This window comes from Hyperoodon ampullatus (assembly GCF_949752795.1).
Source record: "Hyperoodon ampullatus genome assembly, chromosome: 9".
Taxonomy (NCBI): Eukaryota; Metazoa; Chordata; class Mammalia; order Artiodactyla; family Ziphiidae; genus Hyperoodon; species Hyperoodon ampullatus.
Window position 1 is genome coordinate 19,792,988 of NC_136922.1, and position 17,765 is coordinate 19,810,752.

The 17,765-nt window shown below is 47.6% G+C and overlaps 1 protein-coding gene across 1 annotated transcript; it reads right to left on the bottom strand.

Moving 5' to 3' along the window:
* Positions 1–1,105: 1,105 nt before the first annotated feature.
* Positions 1,106–12,602, bottom strand: INHBA (inhibin subunit beta A). The gene is made up of 2 exons (XM_079711794.1): positions 11,906–12,602; positions 1,106–2,685 (listed from the first exon to the last, which is right to left on the bottom strand). The coding sequence occupies exons 1-2, from the start codon at positions 12,291–12,293 to the stop codon at positions 1,796–1,798; spliced, it is 1,278 nt and encodes a 425-aa protein (XP_079567920.1). The 5' UTR covers positions 12,294–12,602; the 3' UTR covers positions 1,106–1,795.
* Positions 12,603–17,765: the final 5,163 nt, after the last annotated feature.

The following is a 17,765-nucleotide window of genomic DNA, read 5'->3' on the forward strand; positions in this document are numbered from 1 at the left end:
AGAGGAGGGAATTGGATCCCTGTACATTGAAAGAGGGTCTTGTTGAATATTCACTGGAATTCCGAGGCTTTTTCCCATCCAAATTTCTGAAATGTGCCCACCTAGTTCAGAGTAAAAGCAAAAACGATAGCCTATCCTTCTTAAAAATACTGTGTTTTGCACACAAACATTCATTGCTTTAAGAACATTAAAAAATGACAGCCTGAAGTGCTTAAAATGTGTATGGACACGATGCGCCACATGTATACATACACACAGACATGCATGTGCCCGAGCACTGTATATATACACATACAAGCATGGAGCGTTCCATGAATCTGATTGAACTTGATAGCCAACAGTGTACAACTACTGTACATCCAGTATGAAATGTCCTGTTTCATGGATGTAAAAGGAGTCAAAAAACCAAACTTCTCAGGTCTTTCAAGCCTGAACACAATCCACCTTACTCAACCTTGGATCCCAACCCCTGACTCATCGACGGTGAATGATACCAACCACAGACAGACTGTTTAAAGGCTCACACAAATGTCTTTGGTGTATGTGTCTATTTTTTAAGGTACAAAATAATAATAATAATTAGAATTATAATAATAAAAATAGCTATTTTGTGTGCTGTAGCAGTTCTTTTATAGCTCACATTAAGTGCAGCTCAGAACCCGCCCCGCCCCACCCAAAGAAAATACTTGTTAAATAAGGATTAGACAGGTCGAACACCATTGTAGTGCAAATAGTAAACGATTAAAAAAAAAACACAACATTTACAAAATATAGAAATGTTTGGATCCAACAGATGGACAAACATATTCCTTTCAAGTATCTCTCCTTGAAGAAAATAAAAATTAATCAGGTTACTTCCAATACAAAAAAGTCTCTCTTTTTTGTTCTCTCTCAGGTAAACAGTTTCAAACCTATTAGGTTGCATAGTTCTAATATCATAAGCACCTTAACGAAATGTAACTTGGTATCTTTTATCCTTGATCTTTCACGCTTCCCATTCTTGTTCTCAATTTTTTTTCATGTTGGTTTTTGTTTTGTTGTGGAAGTGGTGCAGAAAAAGGTGTGACCACCTGCACACTAGTGTTCTTTTACCAGAATGTGTGTGTGTGTGCGTGTGTGTGTGTGTGGTGTGGAAATGCCTCTGTGTGTGGTGTCTGTATGGTGTGTGTGTCTGTGTGTGGGGGGGGGTGCATGTCTTTGTGCAGTGTGTGTGTGTGCTGTGTGATGTATGTGTCTGTGTGTGTATCCGTGTGTGTGGTGGGCTGTGTGTGTTTGTGTGCGGTTGTGTCTTTGTGTGTGTGCATGGGCTGATATACACAGAGAGAGGGTCACACAGACATACCTTACGACCTGGGTTACTGGGTGGGAAAGTGCCTATAACTGGCCCTTTCAAACTCATGGCTTTCTAGATGCTATTTGGGTTGTGTCAGCCCACATTACTGCAGACCGGACAGGTTGACTTCGAGGCTCATACCGAAAGGGAACCGAAAAGGAGAGGACAATATTCCCATTTGAGCAACTGCTGTCACCCCTTGAACGCTGGAGGGAGAAGTGATGGGCACCCCATTTTCCCTCTCCCCCCACATTCCCACCTCCTTCACTGTTTCATCTCTGAGCCCTGGCTAAGGAATTTCCCCACATCTTCCTTCATCTGCTTCAGGTTTTGTTTTTAGTTTTTTTTTTTTTTTTAAATTTCTATTCTTCCGGTTGTTTCAGTCAGAAACCTTAAACATGTCTTCATGTCGCCACTGTCTTCTCCGGACCATCTTGCTCCCGTCCCCCCTGGGCTGGGGCTCTATGAGCACCCACACTCCTCCACGATCATGTTCTGGATGTCCTTTTTGATGATGTTCTGACCGTCATCATAGTACAACATGGACATGGGTCTCAGCTTGGTGGGCACACAGCACGACTTGAGGTTGGCAAAGGGGCTGTGACCTCGCATGCGGTAGTGGTTGATGACCGTCGAGTGAAAGGAGAGGGATGAGCCCGACGTTCCCGCTATGTGGCTGGGGCACTCACCCTCGCAGTAGTTGGCGTGATAGCCAGAAGGAGCGATGATCCAGTCATTCCAGCCAATGTCCTTGAAACTAACAAAGAACTGTTTCTTACAGCAGATGTTGACCTTGCCGTCACACTCCAAGCCCCGCCGCCGGCGCCGGTGAGGGTGGTCTTCAGACTGGCGGGCCTGCAGCATGAGGAAAGGTCTGTGCGACTGTTCCTTCTCCTCGTCCCCTCCCGCCCCTCCTTCTCCGTCCCTCTTCTTCCCTTCCCCCTCCTCTTCTCTCTTCTTCTTCTTGCCCAGGAGCACCAGGCTGGCGCCGGTCTCGTGGCACTGATCACAGGCAATCCGAATGTCCAGGGAGCTCTTGCCCTGGTCCAGCAACCGCTGGATGCAGCTGGAGACGGGGAAGATGTGCCAGGTGCTCTTCCGAGCATCCACCACCTTCTCTGATATCAACACTTCATTCCTCTCCCCCATTAAGCCCACTTCCTCGGCCTCCTCCCCTGCGTCCCAGCCGCCCTGCGGGTGCTTCTGCTGTTGAAAAAGATGGATGGTGACTTTGGTCCGGGTCCTGTTGGCCTTGGGGACTTTCAAGAAGAGCCATATTTCTGCACGCTCCACCACGGACAGGTCACTGCCTTCTTTGGAAATCTCAAAGTGCAGTGTCTTCCTGGCTGTGCCTGAGGACGAAACAGCACAAGAGACAGCAGGGATATGGTTAGTTCTGGGGTTCATGGCCACTCCCTAATTTCAGGCAAGCATGGGGGCCTCTGCTACAGACCCTCTCCAACCGGGCTCCTGAAATGAAGGCCCACAGATCTTAAGGACGGTTTTGACATTTTTAAACGGTTGAAGAAAACTAGGATGCTGTGACATGTGAAAATTATATGAAATTTAAATTTCAGTGCCCATAAAGTTTTACTGGCCCACAGCTAGGCTCATTTCTTTATAGGTTGTCTACAGCTGCTTTTGCACTAGAACTTGGATTTGAGGAGCCGTGACAGACAGCGTCCGTCTGGCCCACAAAGCTTAAGTGATTTACTCTCTGGCCCTTTCCAGAGAAAGTTTGTCAACTCTTGCTCTAGAAAGAAGAGAGTCTGGATCGGAGTGTGTCTGGGAGACTGGGTCTGTGAACTAACTAACATAACCTCAGTTTCATCTTTTATAAAATGGGAATGACATAGTGACATTTGACCCATTATCCCGTAGGTTTGGAAGGACCCAGTGGGATAACATAGATGAAGACACACTATAAACTCTAGCAAGCTGTGGAAATACTATTCTCCCCAACACAAATATGCACACACACACACACCCACCCCGCTGTGTAAGTCTGCATGGCGTGTACCCACAGAGCTAGCCTACTCTTCCTCCTCGGCCACAACCCACTCCACTCCCCATCATTCCTTTCCCGGGTCACTGCAACAGCCTTTTCTTTTATGTGCGAGCAGCCAGGCCGGCATGGAGTCAGGGCCCCTCTCCTATCACTTCTCCATTAAGCAGGTAAAGAGATCTTTCCCAAAGGTATATCTGTTTGCATCACTTGTTCCTTCCAATCCTTTACTGAGTTCGTGTTGCCCTCAGTATAAAACAGAAACTGCACAGAACTCTGGGCTCTGCCTGAGCGGCTCCTGCCTTCCAGTTCAGCTGTCTCCCACTGCCCCATGCTCATGGTACAGCCACGCAGCATGAGCATCTCATACAATCTCTCACCTCCAGGCAGTGACACTTGCTGTTCTTTCTGCCGAGGAGACCCCTGCCCCCAAAACACCATCCTCAGTGGCTGCCCTTAATAAGGTTTCAGTTTTCAGACGGGACGACCCTCTTCCTAAGCCCACCTCTGCCATCTCCACCCACACCCCCCTGCCAGTCAAGCTTAGGACGCCCCAGGTCTGAGGTCCTGTCTGTGTCCCTCCCTGTCATAGCCCAGAATGTAGCAGAAAGTAGGCAATTACTTGCTTCCTTATTAACACATGGAGGCGCCCTTAGCATTGAGTTAGATGAAGAGATCCATCTCCTACCCCTGACATTCCCCAGACCACTGCCGGCATGTACCTGCTTCCCACTCTGAGTACACGCATCCCGAGGTCCAAATCTGACAACCATCGGAAAGTTCATCTTAGAACTCACAGCTCCCTGGGGAGTGGTGGTGGTGGTGGGGTCTCCCTGCCTGGATTTCTATAGCGAACGGAAACACAGCCATACTTATCACTCGCAGCCCTGAGATGTTTACGGTACTATAAATTTTAGGCCCGGTTTCAAGTTCTCTGCGGCAGAAAGCAGGCTCTTCTGTGCATGGCGAGCTGTAGATTCTGTTCTTAATTTAACACACTCTGCACAGTGTGATTGTGCTAGTGGTAAATTCACGGAGGCCGGGGCTGAGAAGGTTTGCATAGGAAAGGTGCTCCGGCATCTCTGTATAAACCTGCGAGGACACTGGCCCTGATGGCGGTGGTGGTGAGGGGTAGACCTCGCATCTCTGGCGGGAGTTGAAATGAATCATGAAGTTAGGTTTATGACTAGATCACCAGAGCGGGGAGCAGTCAGAGGAGGAAACTGTCTTTTTTTAGGAAGCATGATGACTTTTTTTTTTTTTCCAAAATGGGAATCCGGTACTCTCCTTTGCTAAAAAAACGGCGGGGTGGGGGTGGGGGGTTGGGGGGAGGAGGATGGTCGTTATTGTTTGTCTTCTAAGAAAGCAAAAGAGGAGAGTGCAGGAGACCGAGCTTCATCATTTAAATCTAAAAAGACGGTCGGCTGTAGACTTAACGTGGTAGGGTCCTGCCGAGACCGGAGGAAAAAGCTGCCGGAAGCTGCCCTAGGCTCTGCGAAGCGGCCCGGAGGAGAGTGTGGTCCCCTCCAGCTCCGGCACATCCGCCCGGCTCCACGGAGGATGTTAACAAGCTCCCCGCTGTTCTCCCTTCTGCTTCCGCCTCCACCCCACCCCCCGGCCGGCTTCTGAAACCCTAAACCGCACAGGGTGCCACTCTAAAGACAAAGAGGTAGTAGCTGCAAAATTAGAGAAGCCAGAGGCCACAAGGTTCTGTTTTGTTTTTCTAGGAAAGAGTGTGAAACGGAAGAGTCTGTCCGTCCCCAGGCTGGGAGAGCCCTCTGGGTTTGACGTAACTCATTCCCACAGGCTCTGCTCGGCTGTAACCCATGTTTGCCAGTGGGGCGCTGAGGGTGAAGGGAGATGGTCCCCGGGTAAAGAGAGGGTCCAGGCGGCAGGGTGGACCCACCCACACCGGACTCTCCTGGAATAAAATCCAGAGAAGTCTACACACGCTGGGAGGAGGTGGTGAGGTGCTCACTGGCCGACCTGTACCAGCGACAGCGCGTGCAAATGGCCTTTGGAGGGTCAGCGAGGCCGAGGCCCCTTGCTTCCAGGAACAGCCTGCAGGGCGGCCCCTCATTTCACAAGAGCTGGTTTCTAACGCAAGATATGCCTCCGCTGCTTCTTCACAGGCAGCCGTACTTGGAAGCAAATGATTTAGTGTTCCTGAGAGAGGATTGTACAAAGAGAGTCCTCATTAGAGGGGGCTCAATGTGTCAGGTGCTGTTATATTAGGATCACAGAGTCATCCTAAAATGACTTTCATCCTGGTCCTGGCTGGTAATTAACTGCATGGCATCGCCTGCGTACTGGGAAGAGGCACCGTGCTGAAATAGGCATCGGTTTAATGATCTGAGCAGAAAGACTCGGTTCCCTGTGTTTGCCTCCACTGCCTGCGTTACGGATCTCTCCCCCATATTTCTGACATTTGGATTTTCCCCCTACTAATTGACATGCCTGTCGCCTCCTTCTCCTGGTGTCCATTTCTGGAACTGCTATTTGTATATTGCATGAGGTTTTATCAGGGAAAAAAAATAAAACTGAGATCCAATTTCACGAACATGCTGTTGCCATAATGCTCAGGAGAACGGGGGGAAGAGAGATTCAAGGCTTCCTAATGTCTACCTTACATGCAGGTACATTTTCAAAGTTCTATTGTATTCTGACTTATTCAGCAGTGCATAGTTTTTTTTCTTTTACATCTAGCTTTCATTGCAGAAGGGGGTGGGGAAAATGGGACAGCTAGACGCTGGATGGAATTCATATATACCAGGGCTGTAGGTCTCAGAAAGATATTACAACCCTCAAATTTCTTAGGCATGAGAAATAGAAGTAGTCACTTGATTATATTTGCTTTATCTGTGTTTTACCTGAGATAGATGGCTCTACTGCAGTGATGCTTTCAGGATGCTCCAATCCTCAAATCTCTACGCACAGCAACTCGAAAAATGGAAGGAGGTTGCCTGAGGCTGAGGTGTTTAGGATCAATTGCTAGTCAGTTTCAGGTTTGACTTAAATATCTCCTGCTATAAAATCTCGGAATGGAAGTCTTCCCATAGTGCTTTGTGGTACAGCATCAGTTTATACAGGTGTGCGCTGGGTTCCTACACTGTTACCTACCTATCTAGATATAGCTGGAGGCTTTGCTAACCTTTCATTACCTACTCTCTGATAATATTCTTTTCATCCTCTGCTATTTTTTCTCTCCCGAGGCTTGTGAGCAAGGCTTGTATCACAGCCTGATCCGCCTGAGTAATTCACTAAGAAAGTCCCACGCAAACGCATGTGGGTGATAATATTTCATCACTTAAACCTCTCTTGAGCTAGGTGGACACATACCCAAGGGAGAGGAAAAAAAGGGCCTAAAAATGGGTAGGAGGGATGACTACTGCACCTCATAGGGAACACCTCAGAAATGTTGCCGGACGGGAGGAAAGACTTTGGAAGGCTGGAAGGGAAAACACCTGAAAGCACATTTTTTTCCTTTGCTTTTGTGCTTTCAGAATTTTTCAAGTGTTTTTAAGAACTCACTCACTGAACCGGCATGCCAAGGGTTAAGCAGCCAAGCTCCTGACTGTTCCCCTCCGCCCACATCAGGATACAAAAAGCTGCTCATCCTCCCCACAGCCCCCCTCCAGCATCTCAGGTTCACGGGTGCGCCTGAACAACTCCAATGAAATAAGCAATAGTAACAAGCAGCAGTGTTTCATTTTTGATATGGTTTTTTCCTCACCAGGGTCCTGCTCAAAGTTGCTGCCCGTCTCCATGTGGGTAATGATTAAACCCCTAACGTTAATGTAAAGAGCCTTGTTGTTTATGGAAAAGTTAAAGTCACCATGGCATGGCGGGTGGAGGGAAGCCTCGGCGTAAAACGCGGCTATGACTTTAATTTTCCGTCCTTCACCAAGGTTTCCTTGTGCCTAGGCGTGGTATAGTCATTGGTGGGAGAATACAGAGCTAGCATGTGTGTTCCCTGAAGCACTAATTTTGCATTTGGACTGTTTCCAGGGGTTTCTGCAAAAAGCAGCCAGTAAGGCCTTAAAGGTTATGCCTCCTTTAACCTACAGGAGAGGGTCTTGCCTGTAGCAGAACTACAAGTTTGGTTATAAATTAGCTTTTGATTTTTTTAGCCTGAATATCTTTTCTTAGGATGAGCTATTGAATTGTAAATGCTCAGCCACATTCCTGCATCTTTCATTTAAAGGGTGATGAAAAAGTTTAAATATTTAGAGAGAAAGGGATTTTAGTTTCCTAAAAGAAGTAGAAAAAAATTCTGAAGGTTCAACCCACAGTCTTTCAGAGACTTCTTTCAAAGTTCCTGAGAACTCTTACACTATGGCTTTTGGAGCTAGGAATCAGTTGGGTAGGAAGCATGCTGAACTACAGCTAAGAGGTCGTGCCTGAGTATATTTTAGCAGAAGAGGAGGCAAAGACGAATACGTGTTTTCAGGAAAAGTCCTGGGAAGGTAAGATTCCTGGCTTCTCCAACTATGAAAACTGCATTTCTACCCTGACGCTCTACCCACAACCAGACTCCAATGCACCTCCTCCACCGGCCCAAACCACTAACACATCTCTTTTCACATCTTTTCCTAACCATTTCTCTCTAACACTCCCGGTTCAGAAACAAACACATCCTCCAAAGCCGTAAGCTCTGTTCCCACAAGGTGTTAAATAAATAGACTTTCTCCTCCCTGTTCGAAGTCACTTGTCATTTGTCGCTGTTGAAAACCGTTGATAAGACAGGACAACTAGGCAACCACATCAGGGGAGATGGAAGAGGTTTTTTTTTGTAAAAGCCCAGGCGGCCGTATTAGGGAGAGATGTGTGAGCAAAGCAGTATTGCTGATGATTCATGGTCACATTTCTCCCCGCTCTGCTTTGTTTGCTTCTGAAATTTATCATTCCTCTGTCTTCCATAGAGCTCCGGAATGTTCACATGTATCACTAGAATTCCCATTTCCTTTCCTTCTGTCTCATTTAAAATGTTACAGGTAGTAATCATGTCCCTCCCAACCCATAAAATCCTAACTTTTCCTGCAGAATGATAAGTAGGAGAGGGTAGCTGATAATCACCAAGATTAGGGCGATTCAGGCTAGGGCTTCCAGTAGGTGAAATTGTGTTTCCCTAAAAGATTAACTGGTTACGGAGCAAAAGTCTTTGGAATGCGCCCTCTTGTGGCCGATTATTTCCCATTATTCAGCGAAGAAAGTGTGTAACCCCTAAAGACACCCTCCAGTGAGGGTGAATTCCCAGGCAAGTTCAGAAGACTGGCATGGGATAATGGGAGTCAACTCCACCTTGAGACGGCTTTCTTGGGGTGGAGGAAAATAGTCATCCCAGCAAGCTGCCTTCGACCCCTGTTTGGGAACATTTGTGTACATTTCTAACTCAAATCTTTTGTACCTAGTTATCTTCCAAGAGAGGAGCTTTATGTGTTGCTTTCAAACCCACATGGCTGGGCTATGTAAGCATTTTCTATTTCTTGGTGCTTGATTTGTCTTTCTTCCCCTATCCGTTCTTCAACAAGTGCTATCAATTGCTAACTTCATTACCAGAATCAGAGTATAAATTTGGCCTCCTAGGAGGACTCAAGGATACAGTGTTATTGTACTTTGACCAGCTATTGTCACAAATGAAAAAAAAAAGAGAGAGAAATTAAGATAGAGCGGTCAAGAAGACCACTGATTTTGACTTCAGTGACAATTATGGTGATAGTTGGCTTGGCCCTACCCATCTCTTCCTCCTTTCCTTTAAGGTGTTAAAGTAAACAGCAAAGGATTCTGTTGCCAGCCTTGCAAAGAATAGTCACCTCGGTGAGCAATCTGGGGTGACAGACTTGAAAATCATTTTTGTTTGTGGGAATACATGTCAGAGAGCCTGAGGGCAAGGCTTCCGCTGCTTAGTCAATAACAACTCATATCAGCTTTACCAAGATGGGGTGCTTTCCACCTAAGCACAAGGGGACAGACTCAGTTCAACAAGTTCCTGGCACTTGAGTTTTTGGAGTTCCTCAACTGCAGTGGCCATGTCTTGGCCTTATTCAACCATCCTGATGAGCAGAGGCCACAATTAAACAGGCATCCCCAAATGAGGAATCTTGAGGCTGAAGGATGCATCTAGGGGTGAACATCTGTGACACGCATGCAGGTGACAGATGACTGACTGACTGGATTCTATGCTGTACAGAACAGTTTCTAAAGAAAAGAAAAATGCATGCCCTTTGCTAACCCCCAGAACCTTGACGTTTGTCGTCGTTTGAGCATTGCTAAGGTTGAACTGTTCCCAAAGTAACAAGACATTTTCGTATATTCACTACAATCATCCCGAAGATAAATCTCTTCCCTGGGTCAGCAAAAGAACAGCAAAATACTCACATGGTACTTACTCTATTTGGAGAGTAGATTGTCCACAGAGCAGTCGTTTTTGTGAAATCATACAAAATCGACTTAAAGTTGAGGCGTGAAACTTCTCAAACGAGAAGAACAAGCAAGCGCATCATAAACCTTTTCTAAGAATCCAGCGGCTCGCCCAAAGTCAACTTGTAAACTCAACCAGGAGGACGTTTGCATTACAGACCTTAAACTTTAGTCAACATGTGAGTCAAATGAATCCACCTTTTCAAAAAGTAGCTCAATTTCTTTCAAACTAAACACCTACCAGAAAAGATCTTTTGAAAAATGACGAGATTCCATATAACTGAGAAAAAGATTGGCACTGAGATGAGGGCCATAAGTAAGGAAGGAGGTAAAAAGTCAAATTCTTTTACTGCAAAATCTCTCAATGCCAAGAGAGTGATTTGCTACACAAGTCAGAGAAGTCAGAAAGTGGGCATATTGCTAGCATCAGGCGTAGAGTTAAAAGTGGCCAAAGGCAGAGGTCTACCTAGTCATATGATGTGGGAAAAGCCAATTGAGGAAGAGCTGCAATTAAGGCCATTCTGTGTGGCAACTGGTATATAGAAACATATATAGGGTCCCTCTGTGGCAGAAGAAGCAGTCCCTAGACCACTGGAATCCATTCCCTGCTCAGGACACCAGGAATGGTTGAGAAAAACTAGGTGGCAACTCAAAAACTCCAACCTGCCTTTTTTCACTCAATAAGCTTCACAAGGTAAAGTCAAAAGTATTATGTCCTTTGCAGCTGCATCAAAAAAAAAAAAAAAAAAAAAAAAGCTTTAAGCGAAGGAAGTCAGACGTTCTTGAAAAGAAAGAAGCTTCTGGTGAGACAGCTAAACTGCCCGCAGGACACCAGGGCTTTTCCTACGAGGGGAAGCCAGCAAGCCTGCAAGCTATCTCCCCCAGAAGGATGCCCAGGTCTCTCATGGTTTTCTTGGAAATATAACATCTGAGTCAACAGGTTTTCAGGACTGGAAATTCTGAGTGTTGCCTTAATTGTTTATACTACTGCGGCAAACTTTTAAACAGCAATGCTGGGAGTCCCGGCACATACTTTACTGGCCATATGCTCCACCAAACAAAACAATGGCATTCCTTTCAAATGGATTTGGCAAGGGAGACCGTTCTTTAGCCTGGCATTACCATGAAAGTAACATGAAATTAACACATCTGTGTGCCTGGGCTGCATGCAGGGGCTTGTAGGCTGGCAAAAGGATCTGGGTCACCTAACTGTAAAAATAACCTGGCCCCCAGGGTCTCCAGCCCGCCCTTTTGACAGGTAATTTTTTTCTTCAGCAACAGGTTAGCTCGGTCCTGAGCCAACGATGAGAATCTATTTATTAAAGTTCTTCCTCTTAAGGATTGAGGGAGCGCTCAGCTAGTATCTGAGAACACTTTGTCAAGGTTGCATTCCTTGGCCGAGAGCTCTTAGTAACTTTACAGAGAACAACACTCTTTTTTTTCTTTCTTCTTTTTTTTTTGGTTCAAAGAGCAAAAGTCAGTGCTCCGAAAGGGACTGCTGGTTCAATGTCATCTGTTCCCTAACCCCCCAGCCCCCCAAAGTTGCTTTTCGCTGCCTAGACTGTGATGCTTGTGCTCTTACAGGCAGAATTTCTAAAGGTCAAAATGACTGTCACTAATATGCCCTGCTTCTCGGATGTGGCCCCTGATTGGATTTTTTTAAAGAAAAGGGGTTGTTTGTAAGACAATGACTTCATCTGTGCCATGCCGCCCCGATCCCGCGCTCGCCGCCCCTCCCCTCCCCCCAGTAAAAACTTGGGATGGGGTCCGGAAGCCTCCAGGCTCCCCCCGACGCCCCCCCTCCCCCCGGCCAGCACCCGAAAATTGCCCCGGCTTTCCTCCGGGCTGCTCTGATCTGGTTTCCCCGGCAGGCCGAGGGAGCCTCTCTCAGAGCGGCTTCCTGCTCCAGATCCGGCCGAGAGCTTCCTCCGGGGCGACGGGCTGAGATACGCAAGTGTGACCTAGCCACCTCCTGCCGGGGCTCAGCCCAGGAGCCCAGCTCTGTGCGGTCCTCTCGCCCTCCCCTGCCGTCCCCTAATAACTCCTGACCTTGCCTGGCAGGGTACCCCTGGAGGGCAAGAAGTTGCTCCCAGGACTGTCAGAGCAACGTGACCCCCCCGCCCCATCCCCCCAGGGCCGGCACCCACCTGACTCCGCGAACGTGATGATCTCCGAGGTCTGCTCCATAAGTTCATTCATTTCTGCCCTCCTGCCGATGTCATCCTCTATCTCCACGTACCCGTTCTCCCCGACTTTGCCCACATGAAGCTTTCTGATCGCGTTCAGAAGCGCCGCCTTGGGTACCGGCTGGGTGACATCGGGTCTCTTCTTCAAGTGCAGCATGTTTAAAATGTGCTTCTTGACGGCCTCCACCATCTCCGGCTGAGAGTTGGGTACGTCCTTTGGGAGGGTGGCCAGCGCACAGGACGGGCAGTCGGGGGTTGCGCTGTGCCCCTCGGATCCCGGGGTGGGGGAACTCCTCACTATAATCCAGCAACTGGCCAACAAAAATCCTCGCAGCCAAAGCAAGGGCATCCTGGCAGCAAAAGTTGTTGTGATTGCCCTTTTTAAAGGCTCTGCTTTTCCTCCCCCCCACTCACGCACAGGTTTTTGTTTTTGTTTTTTTTTTCCTTTTTGGGTTTTTTTTTTTTTTCTTTCTCCTCTTCAGTCAATTCTCTGGAACAAGAACAAAAAGTTTTCTGTGAAGTTTTGTTTGCAGGTTCCCTCTCTGAATGCAGTCAGTGCTGTAGGTTTGTAGCTGTCAGGGAGGAGAGTTCTGACTGTCTCCCAGTAAAAGAGAAGGAGGGAGGGAGGGAGGGAGGGAGGGAGGGATGGAGGGAGGGAGGGAGAGACAGGGTGGGGGGGGGAGACAGACAGAGACAGAGAATGGATGGGAGGGAAAGAGAGACTGGGAAAGAGGAGAGAGGGGGAAAGAAGAGAGAGGGAGAGGAGGGGGAGAGGGAGAGGGAGAGAGGGAGGGAGGGAGGGAGGGAAGGAGGGAAAGAGAGAGAGGGAGAGAGAGGGAGAGGGAGAGAGAGGGAGTGATTGGCCCTAAGTGAGTGAGTGAATGGGAGAGGGAGGGAGTTTGTCTGTGAGTAAAGGCTGTGATTAGGAAGGGGAGGGACAGCTCTTTCTGACAGGCTGCCTGCCTTCTACTCACTGCTCCCTCACACACACACCTCTCTTCAAATATCACCGATCTCCTCTGGAGTTCCACTTTCCCTTCTGCAAGAAATTCTCCTGATTTGCTGCTGCTGCTTCTTGCCCCTTTCTTTCTCTGCCCAGTCCCCTTGCTTCACCTTCTTCCTCTTTTGCAGGGGAAAGCAAAGCCCCAATCAATGGCCTGTCTCCATCGACAGGGAGGACCAGACGGAAACAGCCTGCCCCCAGCACCCCTCCATCCTGCCCGGCCACAGCCTGGAAGGTGGGGCTCGGAAGGAGGGGTCACTGGGGGGCAGGCTGATCGTGCTGGCCAGAGGGAATCCTGCAGACCCTCCTTTTCCCCCATTCATTCATATTTCAACGTTCAGGGCCGTCAACACTGGCAGGCTATCAGAGGGGAGTGCAATAGAACTTTTGTTTGGGGTCACATAATACACTCTACTTTTCCCAACTGCAAAATGCAGCCGGGCACTGAAAGGTCCACAGGCAGGCAGGCAGCATGGTACATGCTCTTGTCATGTGAAGCTCTATCCCCCTCTCTTTAGCCCCCGCCCCTCCTGCCCGGCACACACACTCCCGGATGACAGCTCACCACCGCTGGCCCTGACTTCACAGACAAAATGCAAAATTCCGTTGGCCTTTCCCACATTATTTTATACAAATAGTGCACTCCTGTGACTTGAATAACTGGTCCTAGGGGGAAAGAATCTCTAAAATATATTGGCAAATTATTTTCTCTGTCATGTGGTAGTTTGTTCAGCCTGCCCCCTACCCCCATCCCGGACCAGTCTGTTCACGGACTGGCCTCTTGATGGCTTCTTTTTCTCTCAGAGGAACAGCACAGATGAAATCATCATGGATTTCAGTGTTCACGGAAAAAGAAAAATGTGAATTTTTAAACAATGCCTCTCTGAGTTTTTAAAATTCTCCTCCCCCCTGCTCCCCCCTTTTTTTCATTTTCTGTCTTATTGCTTTTATCTTGCAGAAGTATCTTTAAGAGGTCCATCTGTTAAAGCTTTCCTTCCCTCTCGGGTTTTTTTGTTTTTTTTTGTTTTTCCCCACACATAAGCCCTCTCAGTTTCTGTAGATACAGTCAGCTTATATCTGACACCTAGTGTGTTCAGAGCATTAGAGTCAAGCAATGCACTTTGGGTGGGAAAAGTTAATAAACAGCATGACTTGCAAGCATAAGAGCTGAGAGCAAGGGGAAGAGGGTGAGGCCAGTGTGATACTAAGTTACAATTACAGTTTGCACAGGTAACAATGCTTTTCTGAATTGGATACCCTGCCCCCCTTTGCTGAAGCATCTGCCTTCGAGACTTTCTCTGTTACCATCAATTACACTCTGCTATTATTGTTAAGATTTTGTTGACCTTCCCTAAAGAGTCTAATTTTTTTTTTTAATTGGGGGATGGTGAAAGAGAATGGGGAAGCATTTGTGTTAATCGTCACTTAATAAAATACCCTGGAAATAGAAGACTTATAATCTACCTATTTGGCGTCACATATGCAATACCCAAAGCATTTTGTAGCCCAATTAAGTTTTACAAGAGAGGCTGAACTAGAACTCAAAGTTTCATGACGACAAACAACTTGAGAGTCCCAATAGCTACATTTAGATAAGAGCAACTCATCATTTGAACTCTCTCTGTATGTGAGTTTGTGTGTGTTCCCTGAATTTGCTGTTTGTGAATGTAACTTAAAAATCAGCTTTCTCTTTGGCACAGGTCCTTGTATAGAGGTGCTGAACTGGGTTGTAGAAACACATAATCTATTTGCATGCTCTACTATTAAAAGCTCTACTAACTGGCTTGAATATGTAAAAAGGTACAGATCACAATCTGCATGGAAGTGCCAGTAAGTTGTAAATTCCTGCTCACCATCCTGACTATGAACGTGGAAAGAGCTCAGAAGTAAGAGTGAAAAAGCATTACCTTTCCGGTCCTCTCACCAGCAGACTCTTGTCTCATGTGGTAAGAGCTGTCCAAGTTCCTCTTCATGCTATTGGCACTGAGCAGTTTTATACTGTACTACTTATTTGTACAGTCACACACGGGTACCAGTCAAGCAGAAGAGGGCTGGGGCTTTGTTTGGGATTGGTTAGGAGCAACATGACATCAGCAGATGACTGGTTTTTCCAGTGTGAGACATATTTCATAACTCATTATCTAATGGAAAGCCATTCTTGGCTGCTGTGACACTACTGGGTGATCACTGAGGCAGTGAAAAGCCTCTGACTGACTGGACTCCCTTTTAGAAAAATCCCGGAATCCAACAGCTCTATCTCACTGAGGTTCCAACTTTCAACTTTTCTTTGACCAATCATGCACACACTTCTCATTATATTCAGGCTTGGTTTTATATCTTCACATAAAACATCTGTTACTTCATGAAGTTGCCTCTATTTACAAAGTATTTTATTGTTCCTAACAGGGAAGAAAAATTCACAGTGCTCTTCAGAGAGATTCCGAGTTTACTTTTTAAAATAAGATAGTTCAGGAAGGGGGAAAAAATAGGAAAATATGTATACCTATATGGGATGATCTCCCCTCCCCTGAGTTACATGATTATTTTCCATCTTGAATAACTTAATTTTTAAAAATAAGATACTGTATTGAGAAAAAGAAAAGGAAAATATGTATACTTACAGGCTGATAATCTCCCCTCTGCTGACTTACACTATTATTTTCCATCTTGAAATTGAATGCCTGCTTTATAAATCATTTATCACCAAGAACTTTGGAAATAGTCATTCTCTGCTAGCGAACTTTATGTGTATCCTTCCCAGTCTTTAGAATCCCCGTCTAACTAGCAAAAAAAAAAAAAAAAAAAAAAAAAGAATACTACATCATTCTTCTTTACCAGAACGTCAAGTCCTATGATTTCTAAATTGTTACAAGTATAACATGAGATTAATGAAAAGAAGTGAACGTTTCTTGAAACAGGAGTTAAGTTGGTCGGGGTGTTTTGGGGGAGGGAGAAGGCAGTGTTAGCAAGCCAGGGAAATAGCACAGGAGAAAGGACTCCTCAGACAAGAATGCTGGGGAATGGTTGTTTGAAGGAGTATAGCTGAAGCCTAAGCTGGGCACTCATGACAAGTTGAATAAAATGTGCAAAATTGGGAGCTAATGAAAGCCATATGACCAGATATGCTGTTTTGTATGCAGGATTTAACATGCATAAAATAAACTTTTCACTGTGCCCACAAGCAAAATATAGAGACTCTGGCCTCCTGATGTGTAGTTTAAGCAGGTTCCTTTAGGACACCAGAAGTCTGTCTCAGGGGGTCTGTCTTGGCTAAACACAGAGAAAGTGTGGGTGCTGAGCTGGGTATTGGGGTGGGGGGAGTATTCTAAGAATTGCATATGCAGAAATGAAGTAGGAAATAAAATCTTTAGGCTGTACAGGAACAGAGGGAATCTGAGAAGGAAAGATAGAAACTGGATCAGTGTTGGTTAACTCCAAAGCTGCCCATCAGTTTCAAACTGGACGGACCCAGCCCCTCTATAAGAAAGGAACTTCCCCATGCTTTTCGCATGAGCAGTCCAGCACAGCAGTGTCCGGCCGGCCGGGCATCTAAACGCACCCCTCCCCCCAACATGAACGCTGGTGTCCTGGAAATACCACCATGTTTATGAGTCTGGGGGCACAAACCAACCCGGATGAGACCCTGATGCCACTGCTTACTAAGCAAAGAACATCAGGCCTCAGTGTCCTCATCTATAAAGTGGGGTCCACAATACTCCACTGCAGGGTCCAGCACGGTGCTCAGCAAATACTAGGTGATACGATTTCTGAGATGCCCCGGTGCCTCTCTCTGAACATGTGTCACAGGAATCTGCGGCACCCCGACCAGAGGAGACACCCTCTCTCGGGTGACTCAGATCGCGTTGGCCACGGAAGCCACCGAAGGGCCCACCTGCCTAGGTCAGCCCACCAGCTGTGATGTCATTCTCCACCTGAATCCCCAGCCTCAGAGCTGAGCCACGCTGGAAATGCCTCCTCACTCAGTGGAAATGAGGTGGGAGTGGGAGGGGAAGTTGGCAGGTTAAAATAACTTCTGTCGACTATTCTGGATGGCGGAATGATCTTTTCCGTCCCGGACTCCAGGGCCCAGGGGCGGGGGAGCTGGTTCGCCCAGCTCCTGATCCGCATCTCCCATTCCTTCCTCGGCTTGGTTTCTCTTTCACTTCCTGCCCCCCTCCCCCCGCGGCTCCCCGACCCCGGCCCTGCGGTCCCGCTGCTCGGCCTGCTACTGTACCTTGAGCAACACCTGCTGGCAGCTCCCGGGGATCACGCCGGATCGCGGCCGCTGCTCGGGCCCGGCTCGCGGGGCCGGAGTCCGGGCCAAGCAGTGCGCAAGCGGCCGCCTCTATTTTTACCCCGAGCACCAGCAAGGGCAACTTCTTTTAAGAGCAGCTCTTGATTTTTTCCCCCCTTTTGGCAGCTAGAGAATTCAGAGAGGAAGGGGGTGAAAAATCACTGATCAGTGAGGGTGGCTGGGAATCTCTGAACCCAGCCATCAGGGCCAGGGTTGAAAGCGCGGCCAATGTCAGGGACCGGGACCGGGACCTGCGGGCTGGCTCCGGGGCGGACAGACGCGCGCGGGGAGCGCTCCTGCCCCGCCAGCTCTGTCCCCTTTCCGATCGCGGAGCCGGGTCCTCCCAGCCAGTGCGCGAGCGCGGTGGCCCGCTGCCACCGCGCTTTTCACCTAGTGCAGGCGGCCTGATTTACTGGCGACTTCACAAAGCTCCCCGACTCCTCGCTGGAGCCTTTTGCAGGGCTCTGTTCTCGCCTGGAGGAGCGGCCCCTGGAGAACCCGGTGGAGCAGCTTGCTTCGAGGAG

Coding starts and splice junctions, on each gene's coding strand:
- INHBA (XM_079711794.1), bottom strand. CDS start 12,293: ATGCCCTTGCTTTGGCTGCGAGGATTTTTGTTGGCCAGTTGCTGGATT. Junction 2,686..11,905: donor CATCACGTTCGCGGAGTCAG/GTGGGTGCCGGC, acceptor TTTCGTCCTCAG/GCACAGCCAGGAAGACACTG.